Source organism: Dasypus novemcinctus, chromosome 4 (assembly GCF_030445035.2).
Source record: "Dasypus novemcinctus isolate mDasNov1 chromosome 4, mDasNov1.1.hap2, whole genome shotgun sequence".
Classification (NCBI taxonomy): domain Eukaryota; kingdom Metazoa; phylum Chordata; class Mammalia; order Cingulata; family Dasypodidae; genus Dasypus; species Dasypus novemcinctus.
Window position 1 is genome coordinate 49,061,105 of NC_080676.1, and position 16,104 is coordinate 49,077,208.

Sequence of the window (16,104 nt, forward strand, 5' to 3'; positions counted from 1 at the left end):
GTTTATTCACATATCACAATGTACAATGCATTTTTCTTGTCAAAACTCTCTTCTCTATCATTTTGGCATTTGGAGTTTTCATCTTTTTTCCCCTGTTGTCATGACTTCCAATGACGAGTCATCTCTACAGACTGATTTTAGTGGATTTTGTAAAATTCATGGGTTAACAACTTGTCTCATGATTTACACAACTTTTCATGTAATAATTAAGTATAATTTCTTAAAGAAGATTTCATTCCAGGAAATTGAAATGAGTCTGAACATGAAGGAAAGGAGACTTGTTTAACAAGTGACCAGTAATAGTGAAATTCTTAGTGAATTTTATTATTTTCCTGGCATAAGCATTATCATTCATTACTCTGACATAAGCCTTGCTCTGTATACAGTGTCACAGAGAGAAGATATCCAAAAATTACTTTAAAAATAAATTTTCCCATTATGTAGTGTTACCTTCGTTGTTTCTGTCTTCCTTGGAGTACTTTAAGGATTAATTTGCTATAATGGGAAATAAACTAAACTAAATAAATATCATGTAAAAATTATATTTTCAAAGTGGTTGTAAACATCCTAAATATATTTATTATAAATAGTATTTATTACTAGGTGCAACTCATTGTACTTGGAGTTTCAGGGATGTTAAAAGGGGTAAGACTCCTTCTATGCCTTAAAGAAGTTTGCATTTTAAGATTAGTGAAATGAATTAGTGATTTTTGTGTTAGTGATAAGAAAAGTGAAACATCTTAGCATTTCAGGTAGTAGGAGACTAGGAATTACATTTAAACAAGAAATTACCAATAAATATACTTATATTGAAGTGCAATAGAGGTCAGTTGGTTCTGTTAAGATCTTATTGAAAGAAATACGTACTTCTCAAATATTTATTCAATAATATATTCAGTTACCTGAGGTAACATTGTATCATGAAGTAGCAACTCTTTTGACTTGTATGTTTTGGCACTATTGGCGTTTATGTCATTTCATTAGAGAACCAAGAAAATGAAATTGAAGACTTGTAATGGCTCATTGCTTGGATTAACATATCCATTTTGTGAGACTACATTTAGACTTATTCTAGATAAATTAGAAAGATTTACTCTGAAAAGTTACCTTTGATAGCTTAAATAAATCAAAGAGAGTCTCAGAACCAAGTCACTATTAAAAATGTGTAGTATTTTGTGCAGGACTGATACATTCTGTAAAACTTTATTGGCCTCCATACCTTGAATAGCCTTCATTTTATTCAGTCACATTTTTTTCCCTTCTAAAATGTACTTTTTTTAATACTTCATCATGCAGACACCCTATTGTATTTTTTCCCCCTCAAAGTCAGGGTATCCACTCAATGTTAAAAGGAAATGAAATTAACTCCTGTACCAATGTGTGCAAAGGTGGAAAGATATGGAGAAATAACACTGGATTTTTTTTTTCCTGGAATGGACAGAAACAGATGTCTTGACAGTTTATTTTCTGTGTGTCCTAGTTTTTTAAATCAAGTTCATTTTACTGTCCTATGAAACATAAAGTGTAAAAAATACCATTTTAATGAAGCAAGTTTTATTGACTATCAGCTTTATGCCTAGGTCTTAGCTTGGAGAACACCAGGCCCATCAGCATGCCTCTATAACTTGCAAAGCAGGGAGCTATTCCATGTTCTCCTTGATGGCAAGGAGAAGACGCATTAAGAATTCCTTCAACTAAGAATTCTTTCAACTTCTGTGCTAACTTGTTTTTTAAACATTTGTGTCCTACAACCTTAAACCATCTGCCTTTTAATATTTGCCCAGATACAGGGCTTTCTAAAACTTTATATTTTGATTGTTTTTGGAAAGCATCTCAGATTGGGGACTTTTGTTCCTAAGCAGCAGTGTAATATACTGGAAATCTGATCGGCCTACTATTTAATCTAGGACATTTTACATGGATTGCATTATCTGATATTTAATTTCCTTATCTGTAAAATGGGAACAATAATTGTTATCCAAGGATATTTTGTGATGTTTAAATAAAATTGCATGAATAAAGCACCTAGCAGAGTGTTTTGGTTCCCTACAGAAGACATTTAATTCATAGTATGTAAAGTAAGGAATAGTCGAACAAGAAACATGTCTTTGTTTAGCTGGTTGGTGACTGACTGGCAAGAGAGGGTGAAGGCATGCTGCTTTCTCCTCCTAATTATTTAATTTCTTGCCATTGCATGTGATAGGGTTTCTAAGTGATAATGAGTTTTAGACTTATTATTTCCAAAGCCAAATTAAGAGATAAGAAGTCAGTGTACGCTTTAGTCTTTAAATTCATTGCACACATATAGTCATGATTCACAATATTTTGTTATATTGACTATCAAATAATAAAGTTAAAGAAACTTTAGACTTTTTAAAGTATGAGAAATATCAGCTGGTACAATGTAACTGTGTGCGTATGTTGTATACATACATAAAAAGATCTCAGTGGACATGTAATAAACAGCTGATCTTTTTCTGTGTAATGCTAGTATCTTTCTTTAGCTGTTTCCTTTCCTCATTTATTTACAGTATGCTCTTGGCACTCACCTTGGTGCTAGGAATATTATATGCATCACTTCCTCCAATTCTGACATCACTATTGCTCTGTGGCTCATCCAGCAGCAGGTGTTGAACATTGATATAAACAGAATTTTGTCTACCAAAGCCAAAATCCTTTCATTTTTCAGTCTCTATTGGCCGATGGAAAGTTAATGTCAAAGGCACTTCCAAATTCAAGTCTCAGGCATGACAGCTCATTATGCTGCCTGCCAAAGCTACTGGCCCAAGGAAACACTTATTTTAAAAATTAAGCCAGGGAGCAGATTTGGCTCAAGTGGTGAGCACCCACTTCCTACATGGGAGGTCCCAGGTTTGGTTCCCGTGCCTCCTGTAAAAACAAAAACAAACAACAAGCAAGGCAAATTAAAAACCATCTCAGGGAAGTCTAGATGGCTCAGTGGTTGAATTCAGGTTCCCACATATGAGGTCCAGGGTTAAATCTCTGGCCCCCAGTACCTAAAAAAAAAAAAAAAAAAATTAAGACAAATTTAAACTTTCTGATTTTTTATTTCATAACTGTCCGATTTTAGGTGACATAGTCCTAGTTTTATAGGCTTCTTTGAAATTAGTAAATTGAGCTACATTGCTGTTAATTCTTTAATAACATTTCTCTCTTTTCTCTTTTTAAAAGATTTATTTATTTATTTCTCTCCCTTTCCCCACCCCCACCCCGGTTGTCTGTTCTCTGTGTCTATTTGCTACGTCTTCTTTGTCCGCTTCTGTTGTCAGTGGCACGGGAATCTGTGTTTCTTTTTGTCCCTGTGTGTGGCACTATTCCTGGGCAGGCTGCACTTTCTTTTGCACTGGGCAGCTCTCCTTATGGGGCGCACTCCTTGCGCGTGGGGCTCCCCTATGTGGGGACACCCCTGCTTGGGGACACCCCTGCGTGGCAGGGCACTCCTTGAATGCATCAGCATTCCTTGCGCGTGGGCCAGTTCCACACGGGTGAAGGAGGCCCGAGGTTTGAACCGTGGACCTCCCATGTGGTAGAGGGTCGCCCTAACCACTGGGCCAAGTCTGCCGCCAACATTTCTCTTTTAATTGTAACAGAATGACCACCAAAAATCTCAAAATATTCTGGGGGGGGGGGGGGAGGGAAGATCAGGAAAACTATAGACATTTCTAATAAAACCTAGAAATTTTAAAATTCTAAGTGATTTGGCATGATTAATGAATAAAAAAATTCTTTTACCAAACCATTTGTATCAATAACATTTTGTTATGATGACCGTTAATTTATTTAATGAATTTTAAAGATTTCATAGTTTAAGAACACAGACTCCATATGGCCTCTTTTTTTGAATAATGTAGATATGAGCCAGCCCTTTAGGTAAAATCAAAATACAATTTTAAAAGAAAGTAGAATTGAAAACTAATCTTAGGAAGACTGAACAACTTGAATAAGTGTCCATTAACTTATTGTTAATTATTTGGAATGTTAGGGACTATCAATTAAGAAATGGTGTTTCCTCTATTGTTTTTAAAGCCAGTGTTTTTTTAATATTTTTTTTTATTTTTAAAGAAGCTTTAGATTATATAAAAGTTACATAAAAAATATAAAGGATTCCTATATGCACCCCTCCCCCTTCCACACTTTCCCAAATTAACAACATCCTTCAATAGCATGGTACTTTTGTTACAATTGATAAACCCATATTGAAGGCTTGCTACTATTAACTACAGGTTACATTATAGTTTACACTTTGTCGTACTCAATTTTGTAAGTTATGATGAGATATATAATGGCCTGTATCCATCACTGCAGTGTCATGCAGAATAAATCCAATGTCCTGAAAATGTTCCCTTATTACACCTATTCTTCCCTTTTCCATCCCTCAGAACCTCTTGTGGCTACTGCCTTTACAGCAATGATAGCAGTTCTTCCATTGTAGAATACTAAGTCTATAGTAGAGTAATAATAAGAATACTTTAGTCCATTGTTCATTCTCCACTTTGAGGATTTGGTGATGATGATGCCCACTTTGCTTCTAATTGGGAGGAGGCTTAGCTCTCATGGGGCAGATGATTGGAGCTATGTTGCTTGCAGTTGTAGGCACTCTCTGTTCCTTGGGATGGGCATTGTCCATCATCATCTCCTTTTTAATTATCCTGGGTGATTTGGAGAGTAGATGCTGCAACTCTGCTGACATTCAGGGCTCAATTGGCACATGGGCGGACAAAGGATTTAAGTCTTTGTGACATATTATCAAGTAGAGTGCAAATCATGGGTTCAAATAAAAGGGGTAGAAGAGCCATGTGTAGATAGCCTATAAATAAGTCTAACTCTGTTATACTGGGGAGCATAAATTCCAAAGTAAGGCCTACTGACAGGGTACCAAATTCCTGCACTGTCTGCCCTGCTTATAGTTTCCCTCTTTTGGATAAGACCTGTGTTTTTATAATCATCTGTATCTAAAAACTTTGTTACCAACTTTCTAGGATGCATTTTTTATTGATATAATGGAATTTTTCTAAGTTATAATAAATGTGTTTTATTTTCTTTAATTCAGTTAACAGATTTGAATAATCTAATCTATAATAGGTAGAGATAATGTTCCAAATGATATTGTGTGAATCAATTTTGTACAAATACTTACATTATAATTCCATTGGAGAATCAGGAGCTGAGATAGTATTTCTTAACCATTTTCCAGAAGTTTTCCCCTTGAATTTTATGGGAATAAAAATCAGAAGTTATAAAGAAGTCATGTCTTACACAGGGGTTAGATTTTCAAGTTAGTACATTGCTATTTCTGGTAGTATTTTGGAATAGATATTCTGAAAAACACATGGATGTTGTATACAATAATGTAAGCTCACTTCAAAACACTCCTAACCTGAGTTGACAGGATAGTAAGAGAAATTTCCAAGTTAATCAAAACTTAAGAATGAGATCATTGATCTGGGGGCAAATGATGAAACAAGAAACCTACAACTTTGAGGATTAATAGCAATTGGCATGGGGGTAATAAAAGAGATATGAATGTGTGGGTAGGGGCAGGATGTGAGTTTGCCACATAAAGACAAAACTCTTAAGGGACCATAGTCTCAATGAGGGAGTAATTACCAAAAAATAATAGAGAGAGAGAGAGAGAACGCGCAACAGAGGGAGCCAATCTAGAAACTTGTCTGTTTTCACTGCAACTTTAGGTAGGAGTTTACATAGGAGAAAATATAACACATAGACTTAACATACATATACGTGTGTGTATGTATGTATATATGTATATAACATGTAACATATAATAACATATATAAAAATAATTTATCTCCCATATTTCAGCAAAGAGCAAGAATTTGGAAAATAAAAAAGAGAGGTTGATATCCATGGAAGATAGAATTAGAAGGCCTAACATAAATCTAATTCAAATTGCTGAAGGAGAAAACAGAGAATAGGTAATATTTGAAGTGATAATGGCTATAACTTCTTTCATAATTAATGAAAGATCTATATTGTCATATTAAAGAAACAAAACATAACACAAAAAGATGTATGCAAACTAATCTACATCTAGTCATACCTTAGTGAAAATGCTGATGATCCAGATAAAGATCTTAAAAATAGAAAATACCAGTGAAAATCAAAGGAATGGCAAATAGAGAGAGAACAGACATCTCAACAGCAACACTGTAAGCTAAAATATAATGGAATTCTTTCATTAAGAGAATGTTAAGTGCTGAGAGAAAAAAAATATTCAAATGAGAACTATGAACCTAGCAATAAAATCTGTTAGGAATGAAATTGAAATAACTTAATTGATCAGATGAACAAAAACCTGAACATTTAATAATAATTTTCCCTAAGGAGATATACTTCAAAAAGAAGGCAAAGGACTCCAGCGAAGTCTTGAATGAGGTGGGTGACTCAGTAACTAAAGGGTCATCTTCAAAAGGCCCTACTTACACTGGGTTCACACCCGTAAGACTGGATTAAAGTTAAGATCACATCTATCTGGGGTACAGATAGCTTCACACCACCACAAAACTAGTCCAAAAAATGTACTAAAATATATTAAAGACTAGAAATGAATAATCTTCATTATTTGCTTATTTGGTTATGATGTAATTTTTATGTTGAAAACTACAAAAAAAAAAAGGAAAAAAATGTTATAATTAGTAAGAGAATTTAACAGGGTTGCTTAATAGAAAAAGTGAATAGTGTTCTTCTACATCAGCAATAAGCAGATAAATATTTCAGTCTTAAAACCTGGTTTTTAGTTTGTTCGTTGGACTGGATCATGTCTTCCTGTTTCTTAGTATGGCTTGTAATTTTTTGTTGATGTCTAGGCATCTGTTTATCTTGATGGGCTTATACAGTTGATTAGCTTCTCTCTCTATTTGTGGTTTTATTTTGTTGTTGTTTTTGTGTATGTGGCAAGGTTTCACTTTGACACTTCATTCCTCTTATTCTATTTCCTTGTTGTTTATGTTCCCACAAAGAAACCATTCTCAACCATCCAAGACCTCCCTTCTTCCCAGGGAATCTGCCAGTCACACTCTTTCACTCTTTTTGGAGAGGGAGCCAGCGGTTCCACCTAGGCTATGCGCACTGGAAAAAACTATAACATGGATGTAGAGGCAGTGGTCACCGGAGGTGCTGAAGGCAGCAAGAGGGAAAAACAGGTGTAATACAGCGGGCATTTTGGGAGCTTGGAAATTGTCCTAAATGACATTGCAATGACAAGTACAGGCCATTGTATACCTTGCCATAGCCTATAGAATTGGGTGGGAGAGAGTGTAAACTACAAGGAAAACTAATCCATGCTTAGTGGCTCTAAAATGTGTTCATTAATTGCAATGAAGTTACCACACTAATGAAGGTATGTTGTTAATGTGGGAAAGTATGGGAGACATGGGGAGTGTGGCATGTAGGATTTCCCTATATTTTTTATGTAACATTTTTGTAATCTAAGTATCTTTAAAAAATTAAAATTAAAATAACTTATTTATGTAAAACTGGATATTTGCTAATATTAAGGAATTATTGTTAATTTATTGCAAGGATATTTCTCCAAAACCTTATCTTTTGTCTCAATGTAACTCCAATTGCAATCTTGATGTGGAAATAGACAAGCTTATATCAGTATTAATATGGAAGAGACAAAGAAAAAATAGAGAAAAGATGTTCTTGAAGAAGACCAGGAACTGGGGGGACTTGCTATTCTGGATATTAAGACATATCATAAAGTAATAATAAAATAGCACATTATTATGGAGATAGGTTGAAAAGACCAATGGTATTGAATATTGAGCCCAGATATAGATTCACACATATGAAAATTCATATGTGATAGAGTTGTCATGGCACATTGTTGACTATTCAACAAGGTGATGCCAGGACTATTGGTTATTCATGTGGAAAAAGTGAGTTGGATTCCCACCTCACAATACACAACACACACTCACATACACACACCAGATAAAACACTGAGATGTGAAAAGCAATTCTTTAAAACTTTTAGAAAAAATTATATGAGAATAACATCATGACCATTATATTACATTAAAAATTATGTACATTAAAATTATGAATTTCTGTTCTTCATTAAGCCAACATATTCATTTTCTCAAAATGTAAAGAGAAGCTGAAAACTGGGAAAAGATGTATGCCATATGTGACCTAAAACAGATTATTTATCCAGCATATACAAAGCCCTGCTATAAATTTAGGCAGGGGATATGAACAGTTATAACACAGAAAGGGAATCATGGAGAGCTAATTAATACATGAAAAAAAGTCCCTATTAGTTTTATGGAAATGCAAAGTAAAACCTCTATGGGATACAAAGTTACTCTCACTGGATAGCAAAAATTAAATATAGTGACAATGGGGCCTCTTAACTACTGGGGGTGGTACAAACAGCTTTGGAAAACTATATAGTATACACTGCAACCTGACTTAAACATGTAATAAAATACCATTTCAAACCTACCATATTGACAAAAGAATTAATGGACAACACCAAGTTTTGGTGAGGAATGGAACAAAAAGAACTCTCATACAGAGCTGGCAAGACTGTAATGAACAACCATTTTTAAAACATTTTGACATTTCCTATTAAAGTTATGTAAGAATGTACCCTATGGCCCAAGTAATTCCTTGCCTAAGGAAACTCTTATATATATCTGTAAGGAACCATAAACAAGTAAGTTCAATCAAGCATTGTTTAGAGTGGAAACAACTCTAAAATATTTATCTTAGGAGAATTGGATACATAAACCTGGATGAATCCAAAATACCTAATATAAGTGAAAGAGCAAGTCACAAAAAAAGTATATATAAGATACAGATTATATAAGTGTTAAAAACACATAAAACTAAGCAGTGAATTGTTACAAACGTATATATACATATGTATTAACTCTATAAAAACAAGGCAATGGGAAACACAAATCAGATTAAGGGTTACTGTGGGGGCCAGTATGAGTGATAAAAAGAAAGAGCATCCAAGGGTTTTAATGACATTGGAGATATTCACCTTCATAAAGTGGGTTGTTCCTTTCATTATTCTATATACCTGATATATGTTATATGTTTTTAAAATATATTTAGATTATTTCACAATATTAAAAAAACTCAAGGGTCATAATACAAAAAGTGAAAAACTATTAAATGGATAGTAAAGTAGAGAGTATGGATATCCTTTTGAAAATAATTTTAGCTTAGTATCAAATAATATTTAGAAATTCTCCAGCACCGGAAAAAAGTATTGATTCTTCAACTGAATCCCTCAGGAAGTATTTGATTTGCCTTTAGGGACTATATTTGAATACCATAACGTATCTTGAAGCAGTCAATATTTTGTTGACCTGCTTACATTGTAAAGTACCATGAAACTAAGATCAACAAAAGGAATGACAGCCTCAGAAAGATACATCACAGCTGGGGACCAGTTTATATATTACTGCACCTTTCTGTATGGGCTAGCTTCTAAGTTGTGTCATCAGACCTACCTCTGTCTCCAGTAACACTTTCCTACACTGTTGTCTGCATTTTTTCCTTTTGAAACCATGTTTGGGTGCTTGAATAAAGAGTCCTGGAAGAAACGTTTCCATGTTTGTAGTGTCAGAAAAATAATGTGATGGGCAAAAATAACAATAACATTGAAATAAACACTTAGGTGATAACTTGGAGAGCAATGAAATTCTTATAAGAAGATAGTTTTTTGCCCGAAAAAGGAAAATGGTAGGATTCATTCAGTCCCTTTTCATCCCAGTCAGCAGATTTTGTCTGGCTTCTAGGACGTCCAATAGAAGTAGACAATGTCACTATAGATTACAGAACAGACATAGGAATAAATAGACCAGAGAAAGCACAACATAAAAATTAATTTCATATAGGTTTGGCATTTTTGTTTTGGTTTTGTACCATGATATACTGATTTTACTGAGTATCATTTTGTTCATAGCATCACATAATTTTGTAAATAAATTGTGCCTAAAGAGTCCTCTCTGCATTATTTAGAATAGCAATAATGATATATTAGTTACATAGCTTTATATGAAATCATATTGAATATAATATAAACTATCTCAGCCAAGCATGATAACTAATTTTGGAACTCAGTTTTACATAGTTTATGTAGATGTTGACAGAAAGATAAGAACTAATAAAAGAACTAGTTGGCATTAATCATGCCCTTCTTTGCAGTCCCTTAGTATGGCATTACTTCTTTGATTTAAGCAGTTCATTCATTCAGGTTTGATTGACTGTAATTTCTGCACAAGCCCATCACCTCCATCAAATCTTAAGTTTCTCATTTGTCTTTTGGTATCTCATAACATGTATTAATAATTGTTCATTTATTGAAGAGTCACATCTCAAAAGAATCAAGGCTTAATTCTTTTTTTATGGTATGCTTTTAAAATTTCTTTCAGAAAGTTGGTACAACTGTATAAAAGTGAAGATGGCATGGAAATTTCCAAGCATCTTAAGACTCAGTGGACTTCTCTGGGTCTAGAAGATGTAAAGTTTGTAAATTACTCTGTGCTGCTCGATCTGCCAGGCCCTTCTCCCAGCACCGTGATTCTGCGCAGCAGCGGCCAATGCTTTCATCCTAATGGCCAGACTTGTGGCAAAGAAGTCAGAGGAAATAGCAGCCAAGATCTGCTCTACTCATATGCAGCCTATTCTGCCAAAGGAACTCTTGAGGTAATATGATCATTTGTCTCTGTCATGTACAGTGAAATGGAATTAGAAAGCAACAGCTTTCATCTAAATTGAACTAACTGGCAAAATGCACCATATGAAAGTAAGCATTAAATGCTCTCCGTGTGGAGGTGACCAGGAAAGCAGGGGAAGATTTGGGTTGCTCTCCCTTTCCTTGTCATATTTAGAAAGTGAAAATATGTTAGGAGACTTTACTTCAAAGGAGTTGGAAGTATGACTGAGTCCTTACCGTGCTTAGACTATATCGTGTAATTTCAGTTCATTCCATGGTTTTTAAGAGGCAAACTTTAATACATTGATATGGACAAAAAGAATCAAAATGGAGGAGGTTGTGTTTTGAGATGGTGTATGCATGCAAGAAATGAGGTGGAAAAATTGATGTGATTATTCATACATTCAGATCTGAAACACAGTACTACTACTTTCATGATACATGAGACTGAAGCCAGATGTGGCTTATTTCTCCACCTTTCCTGGATTAGCTGGTTTCTTGATGCTATGGGTTTTTGCCTAGTGGTTAAGTGGACAGCTTCTGGAGCAATGCTAACTAGTTTAAAATTTCAGGTCCCCCATTTACTGGCTGATACTTAGCCATCTGGGTTAGGGGGATAATAGATCCAACTTCAAAAGGTTGTGAGATTTTAAGTAACTACTACATATAGGACAGTCACCAGTGTCACTTACATAGGCAAGTTTTCTGTCTCAATAGGAAATTATCATTTCAATAAACATATTATTCTTTTTTCTAAAACTGTAGGATGCTTCATTAAATATGAATTGATTAATGATCTATATTTCCTGTTTGCTAATTATTTTGGCATGAATTTTTAAGAATCTGACTTATTATTAGCTATCATTAATATATGGAATATTTTAAACATTTAAAGTTGCTTTGCAGAAATACTCAATACTCAAATAACAATGTATGCTTCTTTTGAATAATGCGTATTTTTCTTTTTTGTGGGGGGGGGAGCTTTACTGGTGGCTCAGCATTGCCTCTATTCTATATCATGCTCTGACTTTTAGCAGGACTTCTTCTAACCAGTAACCCCCTTGTCAAATCTTATCAGTAATTAAATTTAACATAATATTAGATCCATGCAGTATTTATAGTTTGAGACTCACATAATTGGATTTGATTAATATATACACTATTTCTGTTAGGCAATATTGGAAACATACCTATGCATTAATAAGAATAGAGGAAGAAGCCAGTACGTTTTCCTTGGCTTAAAATCTTTAGTCTTAAACTAGGATCTAGTTACCCCACATCTTTTCTCTGAGACTTCTAGTCTTATTAAGCCCCACATATTTCTAGCCTACTCTTTATTCCAATTTGCTCAAATCCAGCAACATCATCTCCTCCCCTAAACAAAAACATGTCCGAAACACAGAACAACAACAAAAACACCAGGAGATTGAGTGGGTCCTTGAAACCACTTCATCTATTTCACTTTTCAACTACCTTTGGTGTACATTGATTTTTCTTTAACTGAGGTGATAAGCAAAACCCATGAAACTATTAACTTGTGTCTTGTGTCCTTAGGTTGGACCTCTTTAATTATCTGCTGGGATCAGTGGATGACAGTAGAATTAGATTGAATGCGTTTCATAGATATGAGCCCACCACAAAAAAAAATCGCTCAATGCCCCTGAACGATCATGCCAGTATTCACACATTTTATATACATGTTTTAGGTAGATATATTATTGAAACTCACATATTCTAATTAATATTGGTGATCACTAATGATTTTTCTCTTCTCTTTGGATCATTCCCTAATTCAAACCAAACTTGAGTGGTTGCTACTGATGTTTCAGACATAACTCCCTTTTTGATTTTTTTTTTTTTTTTAAGGAGGTAACAGAGATTGAACCCAGGGCCTCGTTTATGGGAAGCAAGTGCTTGACCACTGAACTACATCCATCCCCCTCTTCCCTTCTCTTTTTTTGAGTTTGAATACTTTTCGTTTACATGAATTTCTATCTGGCAAAGCCATTAACAAGTTCTTAAATTTTTCTAGTCTGACTGTCAACAAAGCTCCCCACTACTTATGCTTTTGACAAGGTTATTTGTAGAAGAGGAGTGCCCCTTTTCTTTGAAGACCTGTCATATCCATTCTTCATATGGCCATTTTGTATAAGCTTCCAATTTTAGCTTTCTGGTATCAGTCTTAACAGCATTTGTGATATCTGAGATCTACTTCACAAAGCTACTTAGTGCCAGCATGATGGATGGTGTACTTTGCAAATTCTTTGCAATTCAGTGTGCACTGGAAAGGTGACATTGTTTACCCCATCATAATGACAGGTGGGTCAGTAAAAAGGCGCTAAGGAGAGTTGTGCTGTCAGTTGCGAAATACATATTAAAATGGAAACATAAATAATTTAGCATGAGTGCAGTTAGTTTCAGGGAGTAAAAGTGACATATTTTTCTATTAAAAGGTAAATACCAACTATAATATCATCATAAGGTTAAAGACATTGGCAGTGAGTGCTGACAATGTCGAGTCAATTTTATAAATAGAACACATGACTTTTATGTAATTCCTATGTAATTATTTCTTTTGTCCCTTGTGAAACACAGACAGATGCAAAAAATCAAAGGGAATAATTACTATTTAGTATACATTAAATATTATATAATATTAATATAAATTATTCAGATTGGTCTATTCTGTTCTTTTGAAAAGGTGTTTTTTTTTATCCATATACATTTTATGGATTTTAAATGTTTTTCTGCTGTAAAGTACTATTTTTTTGTCCAAAGGAAAAGACAAATAGAACAAATTTATGGAACTAACTTATTTTCAACCACCCATTCACTGTACATATTCTTACCTACACATTTGTCACTACCCCATTCTACAGAGAGCAGAGTTTAAGAGCTTACAGAGTTTAAGAGCTTACTCTTCCTTAGGAGCTATACATCTGCTGGTTGCTCACTGCAGTTCTCAAACCTCACTGTTCTCACATGCATGAGGATGATAATAATAGTACCTCATATGCTTGTTGTGGGGAAGAAATGAGATAAACTTCATAAAGGACCTGGAACTTAGATAACACTCCACAAATATTATCCTGATTGCTTAGTAGAAACTAGACAAATTTAAATAAGATAAACTAAGAAAATATCAGAAAAATAGTAATAAAATATGCATAATACCCTGACCATATTATTTTTTAATTCAAACTGGCAGCTTAAAGAAACTAGGAGTGGTTATTTTATTTTGGAACGTAGGATGATAAATCACGTCAAGTTGGTCCTGAAGAGTGCATTGCTTGCCTTTGTGTATAAAATATTAAGACATAGTTTTTTAACACATGAAATCTATACACTGTATCAAGTATTTCATCGGAAAATCTTAAAGAATAAAATATAACCACTATATGGAATCCTTGGATAATTAGCAATCTCATGTCTATTTTTTCATGACTTGGAAAACTATTTCTTTTTTCTTTTTAATATTTTTAAACAAAAGCAAACTTGTCAGTGCTATAGCAAAAAGCAGTGTTATATATTTATCTGTAAATGATTCCAGTGGTCACAGATAAAAATATCAGGAAGCTGGAGAAGTAGAATGGAGTAGTATATTTAAACTTTTGTTGTCTGGGTATGAAAATAAAGCTTACTGTCTCACCAACACAAAAAGGAGGAGTAGAGCATTTTTCCAATGGTGAAAATGACTTTGCATTTTATCTGTCTCTTTCCTTTTTCTCTTGTGGAATCCATCTTTTGGTCAACAATACACAAGTTTGAGATAAATGGCCATGAACACAATTGCATATAGTTGTTATTAGTTGTTGTTTTGTTTTGTTTTGTTTTGTTTTTAATCTGTCTAAAATCTGGCCCTAATATGAACTTCTGTTCTTGTTTCAGGAACTCTGTGTACTAATCAAATAAGTTAGCAAACAATCCCATAATTGCTACTCACTAATCTGAGGATGATAACCATGAAAGTAGTCTCCATATATTTAAGGTGTATGTGTGTGTGTGTGTGTATTCCTAAATTCAAAATTTATTCTGAAGCATTTACAAATAAAGAAGTGATATAGTTAAACATTTCACCTATAGTGAAATGTTAAACATATATAGTTAAACATATAGTTAAACATATCACCTATAATTAAATATTTGTTGAAAAGTTTGCATCTTCTACCTGGAAAAGAAAACAGAAGCCTTTTTTTATGAAGTAAAAGTTTTAACAAACATAGCTAAATTCAACTAAGTGGTTAAAGTGCAACAGATTTTTTCCCTCTTCATTATAAAAAAACTCTCCACATTTCTAGGGAGAAAGCTTTTGAAGATAACACTTTTAATGTGTCTAAAGTTATTTCTAAAGATATCTGAATCCCCATAATTGTTATTAGAAGGCAAATTCTATGTCAAGGTTTTTATTTTCATTTCTGGCTTGAGTTTAAGCATACCACTTAAAAAGTTAAGTGATAATGTAACTTTCTTAGCAGATTTCATTTCTATTTTAATTTCCATAAAATACCACTTAAATATGTAGTTTATTAAAAAGGTTTACCTCATTTCAGTAGGTGCTGCAAATTTAATCATTTTGGACCTAGAGAGATCTGTGAAAAAGTTAGTTGTTAGTTTATACACTATTTGAATATACTAATTCAATTATTTTAGGAGAATTATTATATTATTTTCATCGCCTCCAGGAAGATTCTCTTGAATGAATTTGCAACTCCTTTAATATCCTCACCTTAATAAATTGAGTAGCATTTATTAAATAAAGTGTCCTGGTTATTAATTTTATTCCTTATATTTTAATTTGTTACTGAAAGATTGACTAATGTAGAATTTAATCAGCTGGGTCTCACAAATATAACAAGAAACATTCAAAATTCAGCATATACATCCTGGTGCCTTTTATATTCCAACCACTGCAGTTATAGTGATAAATAAGAAAGCTTTGAACTCTGTCCAAATGCAGGTGGCAGTTAAATGGGAGAAAGTGGCATTTAGATGGACACTTATGAAACTCCCTGTCTCGATACTGGTATGAACACTAGCAAATTGCCTAAATATTCTAAGCTCCAGTTTCCTCATCTATAAAATGATTAGAAATATCTACCAAATGTTTATCTGAAGATAGACTGCAGTTTATTCAATCTGGTTAGTAAAATGTCTAGCATGGCGGTATATTAAAATGTTAAGTATTGATTTTCTTTTCCTTTTTTTCATATGATAACAGTCCTGTACAATTAATCCTCAGGTCTTCTTATTAGAACACACACATACTCCCACATACACATAAAGGTCATTCCTATATTCAGTGTCCTAACAACATTTCCTGTGCACTGCTTCTTACTTCTCTTGCCCTTACCTCTCTCTTGCCAGTGAGGTAGACTCAAAGT

At 33.7% G+C, this 16,104-nt stretch overlaps 1 protein-coding gene across 4 annotated transcripts in view; it reads left to right on the forward strand.

Moving 5' to 3' along the window:
* The window catches only part of NAALADL2 (N-acetylated alpha-linked acidic dipeptidase like 2), a 1,069,483-nt gene that overhangs the window by 382,720 nt on the left and 670,659 nt on the right, over positions 1 to 16,104 (forward strand). For all 4 annotated transcript variants that reach the window (XM_071214620.1, XM_058295358.2, XM_058295357.2 and 1 more), the window contains exon 3: positions 10,440 to 10,713. In XM_071214620.1, the coding sequence (XP_071070721.1) occupies positions 10,440 to 10,713 (274 nt within the window). The remainder of the gene's footprint in view (positions 1 to 10,439; positions 10,714 to 16,104) is intronic.